Genomic DNA, 15,116 nt, shown 5'->3' with positions numbered 1-15,116 from the left:
ACTTATTTAGAAAAGTGGCATATACATTTGAGATATTTTTATTAGTATTATGACCTCTTGTGACCTCTTCACACTTTGGAAACAACTTATATAATGACTCCTTTTACTTCTGTGGGTTTAATATATTTGATGCAAATAACCTTTTGTACTTTTATTTAACTGTAGCCTGCTTTTTATTCATTAGTTAGTGGTTTTGGAGGCAAAGCAGCCCTCAGTGCAGTGAGGGCACTTAATGAGAAAGGCGAAACTCTTGGGTTTACCTAAAATCACACTCACATCAGAGCCAAGGATACAGTCACAATGCCTTTATTGTTTGGGGCATAACATTGCAAATGAAAATGCTATAAGTATGAGGCATTGTCCTTACATGGCTTTTTAATTTGTAATGTTATGCCCTAAACAATAAAGGCATTGTAACTATGTTGTCAGCTCTGATGCCAGACTTGCTATGTACGATTCAAAGTAAACCCAAGGGCTTATATTTTGTCTAGGACACTGGCTCACAATGTGGGTTCCGGAGACCCCCAGGGGTCCTTGAACCCTGTTGAACCCCCTGTTCAACGGTGTCCCTAGTTAAATGATGGATAGTTGGGAAATGGAGCCGTACGGGTCTGCAACTCTAAGAGTGTACAAATGGAACAGGTCCCTTTGGTTCCATTTGTACAGAAAACTCATATAGGTTATAGTAATAAAGAACAGAGAGTGAGACAGACAGAGAGAGATTAAATACATCAACCTCTCTCTACAGCAGGACAAAATTAGCCACCCCCCTGTTGCTTTAAAGCCAATTAGTGTTAACATCAAGTCGGAATGTTAACAGCCAGGAAGTGAGCTAATGGAGGATAAGACACACTCACACACGCACATGCACTCACACACACACACGTACGCACACGCGCATACACACACACACACACACACACACACACACACACACACACACACACACACACACACACACACACACACACACACACACACACACACACACACACACACACTTCTCTTCACTTTAGCATTACTCCAAATACTTCTGTAATCTATAGTATGGAAAATCCATTGGAAAGTAAATGAAAGTGGTGCCTTCTGGTGGCTCAGCCAGTTATTGCTCTTGAGGAGGTGTGGGAGTTCTGACTGCTCCAGACCGTACTGAACAACTGCTAGCTTGCATCTTCAGATTAGGACTCAAATCCAACATGTACAGTTTACGATTAAATATCACACGATGTATGACACGATCTCCCACCATGCAACTCAGGGTTGGCTTTCCACTGATCATTGGAGCCCCTGACAAACATGTACAACATGTACAGCTCCCCATCGTAGAATGGAGGCTGTATGACCACACACGGTATGATACAAGAACAATTATTCTGGAAGAAGCTGTGCCGAAGGTGTGCTCAGCCAACAGTTGGTCTCTGTGTCAAACACTTTGTCCCAAAGATGGTGGTAAAGTGGTAATGCTAAAGCGGGCGATGCAATGCCTCTGGTGTCAATTAACAACCAGACCATTGTAGTGGTGTCCAACTTGTACACTAGTGCCTCCAGTCTGGATGTCATGTGTATCCATAGATACACATGACCTTCTCCAAGACACAGGCTGAGTGCATGGTACTGTCAGTACGATTCAAACTCTGGAACAGAAACTTGGGGTTGGACCATCTGTGGGTGTCGACATCAAATGCATAAATCATTGGATTTGGCTTTATGGCTCCCCCAGATGTAGATCATATCTTCTATCAGTACAGCTGTGTGCTTTTGAAACAAGGAAACCTCAAGGGGATGTTCTCCTCTTCCAGTTGTCACTGGTGGCAACGTCACAGGCGTGAAGACACTGTGTTGAAGACACACACCCCAAACTGATGCCAGTCCCTGTCCTCTCCAAATAAGTACACCATGTGTCTCACTGTAACATAAGGGACCAGATTTGACTGAGAGCCTTCCATCGCGCAAATTCCAACTTTTCACCAGAGTAGAAAAACGAATTAATAGCACAGGCAGACTCTTCACATACATAGCATGTCTTAAATAAGTGTCAGAGCTGCAATCGACATGTAAATATGAAATAAATGCTTAAACATGTAGCTAGGTGTAATGTTAGAGACCACAGAAGTGAAACTTTCAAGCCTGTTTTCTCAACTCGCTGTTTCTCTGCAAGACATTACTCTATAAGTGTATGTGTGTGTGTAGCTAGTAGTGATGACGTCACAACAAGACAGCCATGCCAGAATATTGAATTCTAGGACTGGTATCAGGATGAACTTTGCCAGTGACCAAACTGCAGAGATTGTTAGGTATTGGTGTGTAGTCTGCGTGCATTCTAAGTTTAATAGTTAAAATCAACACTCGTGTGAAGTGAGCGGCGCTCATCATACATCACATTCCGTGCTCTGCCAATCAGCTGAGTACATTCCTATGCTCATACAGACACACAAAGCTGTGCATAGGAGTGGCTAGCGCCGCTCAAAACCACAGATAATGAATACAGAATAGCTCTATGCAGGACGCAAAGGCCTCCTCGGTGCCACTGATGTACCATTGCTCCAATCTGAACCAAACGTGCCACAAACACTGTTCCGGGGTCTGCCATCAGAATAGCCATACCAGGCAACGTATTTTCCCAGCAGGAGCCATGTTAAGGGCCTCCAGGGGCCACGGCACACTGTTTCTCGACTCAGCACATAACGTGGCACAAATGTAATTAAGGAGCCTGCCATGACAATAGTTCCACCAGGGCCACAGGAACACTGTTGCTCCAATCTGCCAAACTTGGCACAAACGCTGTTCTGCCATGATAATAATCACACCAAAAAACCTACATTGCTCAGATATGGGACTTTGACCATGCTCTGATCAGCATAGTATAGGACTGGATTTTAAGGCTGCAAATCTAGCAGTAAAGCCCAATACTTGAAATAGGCTTATGTTGTCAATTCATAATATATTTTTGTCTGGGTCTGGGTCCCAAAGGTACAATATTTCTACCTACAATGTGGAGTGAAATCATGTGCTTGAAAAAAAGAAGGGGAAAAAATCTAAAATCAAAAAAATTCTGTCTCCTCCATGGAGACTGAGGTTTGAATCCTTTACACTGCACCTGGCTTGGTGCTCCAACAAACAAAACTGACAGTCTTAGAAGGTTGGAAGCCGGGTGGGGAGGGTGATCTCTGTGGAACTTGGAGGGATAGAGTGTTCCTCCACATATGTTACAGCCTGGTGAAACTCCAAGCGGCTGGTGTCTTCTTCTTCTTCCAATTGTAGTTCAAATTCTGATTAATCTTCATCCTTCTTCTTCTCCGTCTTCTTCATCTTCATATTCTTCTCTGTCTTCATCATCTTCATATTCTTCTCCGTCTTCATATTCATCATCTTCATATTCTTCCTCTCCGTCTTCTTCATCTTCATATTCTTCTTCTCTATCCTCTTCTCTGTCCTCGTCGTCGTCTTCTTCTTCTTCTTCTGAAACATTCATGGCTGCCAGTTCCCACCTGATGTTATGTGGTAGTTCCGACACCTCCAGACAGTACTGCACAACGGCTAGCTTGCATAATGTCTTCAGACTAGGACTTAAATCTAAGATGTACAGGTTAGCTTTAAAGAGGATGATACGATCTCCCACCATGCGACAGCAAGTCCCAAACATCCTCATTGACGGCCCTTTCCCCATGGACTCAACCTTCTTCCAGGAAAGGGTCTCAGGGTTGGCTTTCCACAGATCATTGGAGCTCCTGTGACATTTCTTATCACCAAACATGTACAGCTCTCCATTGTAGAAAAAAGTTGTATGACCACACATAGTAATAGACACACCATCTGGAAGAATCTTTAAAGAAAGTGTGCTCAGCCAGAAGTTGTTCTCCGTGTCAAATACTCTGAAGGTGTCGCAGTTATCCTCCTGGATCGCCCAGCCACCAAATACAAACATCTTTGTCCCGAAGATGGTGGCAGATTGATGTGATAAAGGAGGTGGCAGAGTTCCTCTGGTGTTTATCAAAGCCCAGTTCACTGTGGTGGTGTCCAACTTGTAGATGTCATTAGTGCGTTCAGTCTTTGTCCATCCTCCATAGATATACATGACCTTGCCCAAGACACAGGCTGAGTGGCTGGCCCTCGCCTCTGGAACAGTCCCAGAAACCTTGGGCTTGAACCATCTGTGGGGATCCACATCAAATGCATAAAGCACGTTGCAGTAAGGAAACCCTCCCCATATGTAGATGGTGTCTTCTATCAGCGCAGCTGTATGGCCAACGCGACTGGAGGGAACTCCAAGGGGACATTGGCCTCCTTCAGTTGTCACTGGTGGCAACTTCACCCAGCGCAAAGACACTGAGTTGAAGACGTGTACCTCAATCTGATCCATGCCATTGTACCCTCCGAATGAGTACACCTCGTGCCCCACCGTCACCGCAGTATGATTAGAAAGCCTATTCGGTGCACCTTTCAGACGCAACGTCCAACGGAGCATTTCACAACACCAGCAACACGGTTGATCAAAGCAGAATATTGTAAAAAAACTACTCAAACAAAACTGGTTGACTGTGGAACTGGCCCTCACCTTTCGGATCCAGGAATAGTTATGGTGTGATTACAAGTGGAATATCGTTCATGGGCTTCAGTATCAGGTCAAGAGAGTCCTTTTGAAGATCTTTGGACTCAGGATAGTTAGAGTGTTGTAAATGAAGTTATAGTCTTGGAGATCAAAGGCTTCTTGCACAGTCCTATGCTAGTTTGGATGTGAGTGGTTAATGAGACAGCAAACGGTTATAAGCTGGCCGTCAGTGACTCATTATGACGTCATCACGAGTCAGCTATGCCCAAATAAATATGGAATTCTGGTCCAGAATAATCATATTTGATTGAAAAATAAGGACCCTGCACCCCGACAATCATTTGGAATTGTATTGGTTCTATTGACAATTATAATATGGAACCATTTGTATCCGCTTTGTATCCACTTTAGGACATTCGATTGAAGTATTTTAAGACACCCGTTCGTGCAATGGAGCGACATCCACTATCGGGTGATTCTTCAAATGTGAAAAACAACAGCAGTGAAAGGGGGATTAGGATTGATTAAATGTGTTTTTAACAAATAAACAAAATATTCAAACACCGATGACAGTGCTGTCAAACAAGCCTATGAAGCTATATGAAATATATGATATGTAGGCCTAGTGGGGGTCCCCTGCTTACATCCCTCTCTCAGCTAGGGGTTGAAAACCCCTGCAATAGACCACGTACATACAGTAATCCATAGTCCATAGATCAGGACTGGGAAAACACATTTGGCGTTGGGCCATTTTCAGTGGTGGAAGATGTACACAGACTGTTTTACTTAATTAAGTAAAAGTAGCAATATGTCAATGTAGAAATACTCTGAGGTAAATTAAAGGTCTGCATTTCAAATGTTACTTGAGTAAAAGGATAAAAGTATTGGCATTAACATAATACTGTATGTGTGCTTACATATAGCTACCAATGTAAAATTACTAACTAAAGCTGTCAGATAAAGCTGTAGTGGTTTAAGAAATATACTATTAGCCTCTGAGATACAGAAGTATATTAAAGTATAGCAAAAATCTCTCAAGATTGTACTTAAGTATAGTACACGGCTAAAGTTACTTTGTAACTGTAATTTCCACCTTTGGCCAATTTGTTTCCATGCTTTTCGATGGTGGGCCAGGACTTAATCAATGGCTAATTTAAGAAATTGATTGATAACAAATGGGACTAGGACATTGTGTCCGACTGCGTTTATACACTGTAAAATGTTCAGTGTTCATTTAACTCTGAGAGGGCCCATTTGGTTTCATATGTGCACAAATAATACTATACTGGAGGTTTGTATCTTGTGCGACACATGCAGAGAAGGGAGATGCAGAGAAGGGATAGGCCTATTGATGGCAAACACTGCAAAATTCTCACTGATAATTTAACTCAGAATTACAGATGCCAGGGGTCCATTTGGTCCCCTTTCCTGGTGCCACGATTAAATTCACACTCAGCATTAGCCTGTGTATTTTAGTCTCGAAGTGCTGTTAACAAGCTCATTTTAATTTCCACCTTCCATGTTGTGAATGATGAATGTGTGTGATTTTAATTTAGAGAGGGACTGCCCGCTTCTTTGTTATGCACAATGCATTTATCACCTACACTGACCATGCTGCGGAGCCCAACTAATTCAACATACACTACACATAATTTGTTTGACATGTCTTAAACAGATCTTTCAAAAAAGTGGTAATTTTATCGTCTACTCAGGCTAAAGTTTTCAAATAAATATAGTGGAGTAAAAGTACATCTGAGATGTAGTGGAGTAGAAGTAAAGGCATATTGAAAATTGTAAAGTAAAGTACAATTACCTCACAATTGTAAGCACAGTGCATAAGTAAATGTATTTAGTTACTTTCCACCACTGAGAATTATTATTGATTTGACTGTTTGCGTGCCAAGGATACGTCATGAAGCCTAATTCAGCCTGAGATTAGCTGTTCAGATTTGATCAAATCCATCTGATTCCTATCTGCCATAAATAATATGAACATAATCAGAACATAAGACAGTGGTTCTCAAAGTGGAGTCCTGGAACCCCCAGGGGTCCTTGAGGGGATATAGCAAGCTCACAACTCACTGACTTGTGAGCTTGTAGAAATGTTATTCATTCGTTTTTTTGGCGGCTAGCTAGTGTTTCAATATTTGCCTCTGATATGTGGTGGAGTACAAACTATGAAGTACCGGACAATGGACGTGCTCAAGTAGCTCTAACTGAACCGTTAATTAATTAATTAAACAGTTTGGGGTTCCAGAGCTTTATAATGGTATCAAATGGGGGCGATCCGTGGTCTACTCTAATGCATATCAATACAAAAAAAGAGAGCGATATAGAACCACACTGTGAAAAGCTTATCTTATATGGGGGTCCGTGGGCTAATGCGTATCAATTTGGGGGTATAATACTGTATACCAATTTGTGGGGTCCTTGGCTTGAAAATGGTTTTAGAACCGCATGCACTGCTATAGACCATAGCTAGGAGTGAAAATGCCTTTTGCTGCGGTATAATTACAGTCATTCCTTTTGGGGATGTAAGTGCTTGGATTCTGCTGGAATAGCTGGAACAGCCGACATGCCATGGTGCAGGGATGACCCGAAAGGACACTTCTAATTGGCTGATTTCTCAGAGTAGGTGGAAAAAATCCCCTACAAACAAAGCGCCGTAGTTTTGAAATAATTGCTTGGCTAAGCAATGTCAAGTTGAGCAGTGCGGTAAAAGCTCTACGCGGTGCACAAACAAGCCAATTAAACCTCGACACAGATCACGTCCTTTTGGAAAAGCGCCGTGTGTTGTTTTGACAGGGGAGCGATGAGGGATGAGAGCGCCAGGATGGTTTGAAGGGCTGTAACATAAGCCACTAATAACTTTATCAGCTATTAGTGGCTTCCAATAACTAAGACCAGGCACGTGCACACATGAATGCAATATTTATACTATGGTAAAACTAAAATGCAAATGCATCCCTTTGTTTTCCATGCCATATACCGAAAGGCAACTTTCAGGAGAATTACCTTTCCGAACTCTCCTGAACGTGAACGGAGCATTTTACCCTGAAATAATTTGTCGTCTGTGTAGAAATTGTACGCCACATCTTCAGTACAGCTAAAAAGTGCAGGGTCGCGCCCGGAAATATCTCTCAACACGTTGCATCACAGTGCCACGCGCTGGGAGGTTGTACCTCCGCTATTTTTGCTATGTTGTGCCAAATGTGCCGGAATTTCAGCCCCTGCCCATCTAACTTTCTCTGCATGTCCCTGACTAAGAGGCAGTGTTCATTTTGCCGACGAGAAATGTTCGTCAACTACCTTTTATCACCGACAAAAACTAAATGAAAACTAAGCTATGATGACTAAAACTGACTATGTTGATAATTTTGTAAAAAAAAACAAACTAGGGTGCGACTAGTGGAGACTAGAAGAGATCCAGTAGAAGTAAGATGAGTCATTTTATACGTGGTCGCAAATACAAGCTAATTATGCCATCACGTCCCGACAAAATACATGTTATTCGACTAAAATACTTAAATACAGTACATAACATGAATTTGATTTGACTAAATCAACTGTAGATTTAGTGGACTGAAATCTCATAATATTCCGTCAACTAAAACCAAACTAAGAGTAAAACATTTCAGATAACTGAAATATAACACAGACAGACAGACAGACAGACAGACAGACAGACAGACAGACAGACAGACAGACAGACAGACACTGTGTAGGTAAATGTTTGCCCAACGTTGGTATGCCAGGGCTAGTTAACGTCAAGTGACAGTGAACCTGAAGTGATTGCTCTCTGTGTCCCCAACAGGCATCAAGGTGATTGGTGGACTTCGGGAGACGACAGGAGAGGAGTTTGGGATATACATCAAGCGGATTTTACCCGGTGGCCTTGCTAGTGCTGATGGTAAGAGCTGCTTAGTTTACACCCACAGCATACATCGCAAGTTATGGACTGTCAATTCGACTCTGAATGGAAAAAAAGTTTGCCTTGTGTAAATGGCACTAGTAGCCTACATTGTTTCTCAAAGTGAGGTTAACCACTTTAACTATATTTTACACTTGGCTATTCAAAAATAGCAGATATACAAGCTCATAGTCCATTATCAAAATATATTTAGGTACAGCAATACATGGCAATTTGAGGTACTCTTCTATAATATTTCAACATGGAAAATAAAATATATAATATATTGCAGCTATATTTTTTGTACAAATGTTCACCCCTTTGGCCAATTGGAGTAAGACTGGTTTCAGTTTGGCATGATCCTCTACTGTAAAGCTTCATAAACATTTTCATTGACTCATAGCTTAATTTTTGAGTGGTGCAACCACTCCCTTACGGAGCTGTGGGTGCCTGGGTCTGAGCACGAAAACAGCATGGTTGTTTTTCATCACCTGTGCACAACCTAACACACACACAAACACACACGCACATATTAACTGTACTGTATATATGATGATTTCGGGTGTGCCAGTACAGTACAGTAGAGGGTACAGTAGAGGGACCCCCACACGGTAACTCTGTTATTTCTCAACACACACCGCCTCCTGGCCGCTGCAGACTTAGAGGCTCTGTGCAGAGTGAGACCCAGCTCCCAGACCCAACTTTGAGAATAGATTAACGGCGATATTTTTTTATCGCGTTAACGCAGCACGTTAACGGCCCAGCATTAATATATATATATATACACACCGTATATCTAGGTGTGCCCCGAGATTTTTAGGCTACGAAAAGTGTTACTTTCGGTCAAATCAGGCAGCACACCTGGACATATCAAATGGCAGGGAAACACTGGTTTCTGTGTGTTAGGCTGTGCAACAGTGACACTTGGTGGTGAACAAAACGCTATTGTCATGCTCGGACACAGGGACACAGGGACACAGCCACATACATAGCTGTCTATAGGAGTGGTTGCACCACGACTCCACAAGACACTATTTTTGAGTGGCGCAACCACTCCCTTACGGAGCTATGTGTGCGGTTGGCTGGGTGGGTGCCTGGGTCTGAGCATGAAAATAGCACACAAATGTATGGCTCAAATCACCCGGGTTTAGTGTTCTTGGCTTATTAGGTCCACCCGACGGACAGTGGCTATTTTCATAATATGTTCCTCTTTCTTATGTAATAATTGATAATTTCGCCAAATTGGTATTAAAAAGGTCTACACTTATACTGTATGTTGGTTTGTTTAGTGAGAAAACAATGTTGCACATTAAGCAAATAATTTGGGGACCTCCTTGGGGTCCAGACTCCCCAGTTTTGCAACTACTGGTGTACAGATGTATGTTGTGTCGTTCAGTCAGAGAGCTTGGCAGACAGCAGCACCTTGGCAGGTGCACTGCTGAGGACTCAAGGTCGTGTGGTGTTTGAGTGTGAAGTGGAATGGTTGATGGCTTCTCCACAACGCTGCAAGCACCACTCTCCCAGGGTCAGTGATCAGCCAGCAGTGGCTGAAAGTAACAAAGGTGCAGCCACGGCATGGCAATATGGTAAAGGGCTATACCAAACGGTAGGGCGTGAAGCCCACGACCATTGGTCAAAGGGTGGCGCTATAGCACTTAATTGAAAATGCAAACTTTGAACAGGCATGTTCATGAACCATTTGTCCATCGCCAATAAAACTTCAATAAACACAAATGCCAAACAACTTTCGTGTTCTGACTTTTGACCTCTGACCTTTAGATCACCCTCGATTTTGAATAATATGAAAAACAGTTAAAAGCTAGTAAAGCTACCTCCTCCCGGTATCTTTGATCAAAATGCACATGTTTTTACATGTGAACTTTGGACCTATAAAATAATCGGAAGTGGAAAAAAATTAAAGTTTTATGAACCGGTGAAAATTGCCGTTATATGAAAATTCTTCTGCCCCGAATACATATACAGGTTTGTGAAACTTTACAGTATGGTAGAGGGTCATGCCAAATAGCACTGAAAACAGTCTTACACCAATTGGCCAAATTGGGGGGGGGGGCGCTATAGCAGTTTTTTGAAAATGTCCCGCCTTATCACGGCTTTGCAGCAATATTTTTCTTTTATGTTTTTGCTGTCAAATGAGTCGAGATTAACCTTATAAACTAGTGATGGGAGATTAATCGGCAAACCAATTAATCTGTAAAATAATATATTTTTAGCAGATATTTAATTTTATTACAATTATGAAAAAGCCTTTTGTGATGAAGGCTGCAAATTATATATGTTTTCTGGGGAAAATACATTCAAGCTGTTTATGTTGGGATATGAGCCAACATTTCAATAACAGTGCATCCCTAGTTTTGGAATAAAGAGGCATTGCTTTTTTCAAATTCAGCCTTTTTTCAGAATGGCCAAAATATTTATATTTTTATAAGCTTTTCATTTATTTCAAAAGAAGCATATAGGAGCTATAGGAGACAACGGAAACGTCTGAGAATTTTCCTTTGGCACAGAAGCCTCCAGCATTGACAGTGGCTAGCTGCCCGTCCCTACGTTCCTGCCTCTGATCTGCTCTGTCACAGCTAGCCACTGTCGTGTGGGAGGCGGTACAATGGGATTTATTTCCAATATGGCTGCCATGCATACAGCCCATTACAATACAGAAACACTGAAATTGACATAGTAAACTCATCCCAATTAAGTCATTATAGACAACAGACTGGAAAAAGTTCCAAGTTATTCCCTGGAGCAGGTGACATCATATAATTAATGAACATTCAAGACAGAATTATTTCAGAGTTGAAATTAGTTTGTTTTCCTAGGAATCTGCAATGGACCTACAATTTAATACATTTACATAGGAAACCAAGAAAAAGCTTTTACCTTGGGCAAACAAAAGAGTCACCAGTGCAACAAGAAACATAAAATGCTTCACACGTTGCTTGCAGTTAGAAGTGCTGATCAAGAAGTGACTGGCTGGCCCTCAGCAGAGGTTTTAAGAAAGACTAGCTGCTGGTGGTCCCACAGCTGTTCATGATCATCATAAATGAGTGAAGTTGATCACCTGTCTGCCATTATTTGGATGGGAAGGTTTTTTATTATATTTTATATTGAACTACATCTGTTATGTTCATGTTATGTGTTATAGGCTACTGGTCAAAATGTATTATTCTCTGGGATTACAAAAATATATATTATTTTAATTACACAAAATGAGAACTGTCTGTCTGTCGACTGTATCGATAGATGATAATATATAACCTACTGTATATATTCCTCCTGGAATCCTAAAGAAACTTCAAAAGAAAAAACTTACAAAAATAAACTTAACTTAAAAAAACTTAAATAACTTCAAAGAAACCATAAAAAAGTATGTAATTTATTCTAATTGTTGTTATTGCAATTCATGAGCTGCGTTCGCGTGTCTTACTTGTTATTTAATGAAAATCACGATTTACCGTCCTGTGTATTCCTGTGTGTGGGCCCGCGAGAGAGAGAGAGAGAGACAAAACTCACATTCAAGATTTTTTTTAAGGAGCATTCAGTGATTTGGTTGATTTGGAAAAAACCCCGGTCCGCCCCGGTAACAAGATGTGTACATGCACACGCTCTACAGGAGGGGACGCGCAACAGGCCAACAGCCCGCACACCAAGACCCGCCTCCGCTCGATCATTATTTGAGGAACGCACCTCTCTATCCTGATTGGATGAACTGGGGACAGGGAGGAACACCTTAGGTCAGCACACTCTATAGTAGGGAGGATTATCACAAAAAAAAAAGTGATATTTGAATTAAGTGAAATCACTGAAGATACCTTGAAGCGCTATAGCTACAACTTGGAGGGGAGGTTTATAATAATTACAAAGGTAACAATAATTACACATATAATTACATCGGACGGCCTGGCCTCATGGTTGTCTGTCTGTCTGTCTGTTTGTCTGTGAGCTACCGACTGCACCACCGTTCCCCTGGAGCATTTACATTTTAACGATTAATCTATCGATTGTGTTTCGTCTTGGATCACAATTATTTGGGGACCCTCTTGCGATACCCTCTCGGCCCACCAGTGGGCACCCGGCCCACAGGTGCAAAGTGACTGGTCCAAATGCTACTGTATGCTGCCCCTGGCGACTGAATATTCCCCCAGGCCGTGGGATGTTCTGAGTTGCCCCTGGCGACAGAATATTCCCCCAGGCCGTGGGATGTTCTGAGTTTCCCCTTGCGACAGAATATTCCCCCAGGCCGTGGGATGATCTGAGTTGCCCCTGGCGACTGAATATTCCCCCAGGCCGTGGGATGATCTGAGTTGCCCCTGGCGACTGAATATTCCCCCAGGCCGTGGGATGATCTGAGTTTCCCCTGGCGACTGAATATTCCCCCAGGCCGTGGGATGATCTGAGTTCAGTTGCCCCTGGCGACTGAATATTCCCGCAGGCTGTGGGATGATCTGAGTAAATGCACTTTGTTACATGGCACCTCTGATCGTCTGACCTTTGACCTCCAACAGGAGAGCTCAAGCCAGGTGACCAGATCATGGAGGTGAATGGAGACAGCCTCAGTGGAGTGACCAACCAAAGGTAGGCTATCTTCAACCTTAATATCTTCATATAATGGGCTCTATGGACAGCATCCATATTGGAATGAAACTGGGAATCTTTTTACAAATGATTCTAACTGAGGCTCTGTTCCATTCTGGTCGAACATTTTAATTTCAAGGACCCCCATAACTCTAACAGAACACAGTAGACCCACTGGTGTAGCAAAGTGTTTCTAATGAGACAACTATGAGCATCCTGACTCTAGCCAGAGTGGAAACAGAGCCTTCATTAGTATCATTATGACCAGATGTCCCCTTTCCGTGGGACAGTCCCTCATTTCCAAGACTTTTCAGGTGTCCCACAAATTGAAACCCTGTCCCACATTGTGACTGGCAGTCAGCACTGTTCAAATGCCCTAAGAGTTAGTCCTCTAATAGTCCTCAAAGCAATACTGCTGTCCCTCAAATGACACAGGTAGGAAAGGAAGAGGCTCAATTTCTTTCCAATATGGCTGCTGTGCAAAGAGCCTATTTCAGCATTGCTAACGTTCCTGGAAGAGAAAGGCTGCAGTTTCTATTAGCTTGGAATCCTCATCGATGATGTCATTGGTAGGCAGGTTTTTTAACTGTCCACAGCCCACCTGTGAGACAGAGCGCACGAGTATGAAGTTAACGGTTCCAAATTAATCAGCGATTTCCAAACATTTTAGCTTTTTGTGTGTGTGTGTGTGTGTGTGTGTGTGTGTGTGTGTGTGTGTGTGTGTGTGTGTGTGTGTGTGTGTGCCTGCCTGCGTGGGTGCGTGCATGCGTGTTTCAGAGCTGTGGACATCTTGAGAGCTGCCTCTGCGACCAATCACATGCGCCTTCTGATTGCGAGAGATGAAGAAGCCAAGTACGTCACATTCATTCACTCCATCCATGTTACCTACTATATCCATACAAGAGAGAAGAGAGGAGAGAGAGAGTGTGTGTCGTTGCGTGCATGCGATGCGTGCATGCGTACATGTGTGTAAAACTCTTGTTGTGTGTGCACCAGCGTAATGTGTCAAACATTGACGACATTGTCAGCCTCAAGGACGCAAGTGACGAGTGACAACTCTGCCCCGAGTGACCTTAGAATTGCCCTCTCTCCCTGTCTGTCTGTCTGTCTGTCTGTCTGTCTGTCTGTCTGTCTGTCTGTCTGTCTGTCTGTCTGTCTGTCTTTCTCGGAAGGGGAGCATAGAAGGACAGCTTAAATAATGAAGTGAGAGCACATGAGATGAGGGATGAGAATATATGAGCCTCCCCCCCCCAAATAAAAAGAAAAAGAAAAGAAAAGAATACCCCACCCTAGTGTGTTTAAACCACAATGCCTGGCATTTTACTATGCATTTGCAAAAAGAGTATTCCGTGTTCAATTCCGTTTGAAGCTATAGTGTTAGCACATACTATTGATTTGTTAGGTTACTCAAGAGGTTCGAGTGTACTATGATATTTGGACATAACAGTCGACCTGGAACTCCATATAGAGCAGAGTTCAGGCCTAGGACCCCTTAGATGAGACAGATGAAGCAGGAACCCCTACTAAATATTGGATTCATGTTACATACATTGTGTGTTTAACCCTGAATATTTGTAAACTTGACCTTTGGTTCTTTTCTTAATTGGTCTGCTCTTTTTTTCCATGTACAGTCGAAAATAGCCAATATGCAAGCTCACAACGCGTCAGACACGTTGTGAGCTTAGATTGGCTATTTTTCAGCTAATGTTCCCCTATTGGACTTGAGTGCTAGTCTGAAGATAAATTATGTTAGTTAGTACGATCTGGAGCAGTCTGAACTCACACACAACATCAGGTGGAAAGTGACTAGTACGTCTACCAACAGCAACAGACAAAAACAATCCACTAAAAAAGTAAAGAAGAAAAAACCAGGACAAGAAAGGTCATGTCTCCTGTGGATGTGGGACTCCATGTGCTTCATGGCCCTCTTATAGACTTGGCTCTAGACTATGATGTATGACTCAGAGTCAGAAGAGAGTCACAATGACATTCTAAACTCAACATATTAGCTTTAGTTTTCAATCCAATAAACTAATATCTAATTATTTTTGCTATGATGCTCTGCTG

At 42.4% G+C, this 15,116-nt stretch overlaps 1 protein-coding gene across 1 annotated transcript in view; it reads left to right on the top strand.

The window, feature by feature from the left end:
- LOC308323359 (syntaxin-binding protein 4) overlaps positions 1-15,116 on the top strand; it is a gene marked incomplete at its 5' end in the record, with an annotated part of 150,757 nt that overhangs the window by 90,833 nt on the left and 44,808 nt on the right. Inside the window, 3 exons of the mRNA XM_080775088.1 lie at positions 8,364-8,459; positions 12,980-13,049; positions 13,827-13,901. Of these exons, the coding sequence (XP_080631214.1) occupies positions 8,364-8,459; positions 12,980-13,049; positions 13,827-13,901 (241 nt within the window). The remainder of the gene's footprint in view (positions 1-8,363; positions 8,460-12,979; positions 13,050-13,826; positions 13,902-15,116) is intronic.

The sequence above is a fragment of the Protomyctophum bolini genome (genome assembly GCF_963924005.1).
Source record: "Protomyctophum bolini genome assembly, chromosome: 11".
Classification (NCBI taxonomy): Eukaryota; Metazoa; Chordata; class Actinopteri; order Myctophiformes; family Myctophidae; genus Protomyctophum; species Protomyctophum bolini.
The sequence above is the reverse complement of the archived record's forward strand: the minus strand, read 5'-3'. Positions and strand labels throughout refer to the sequence as shown.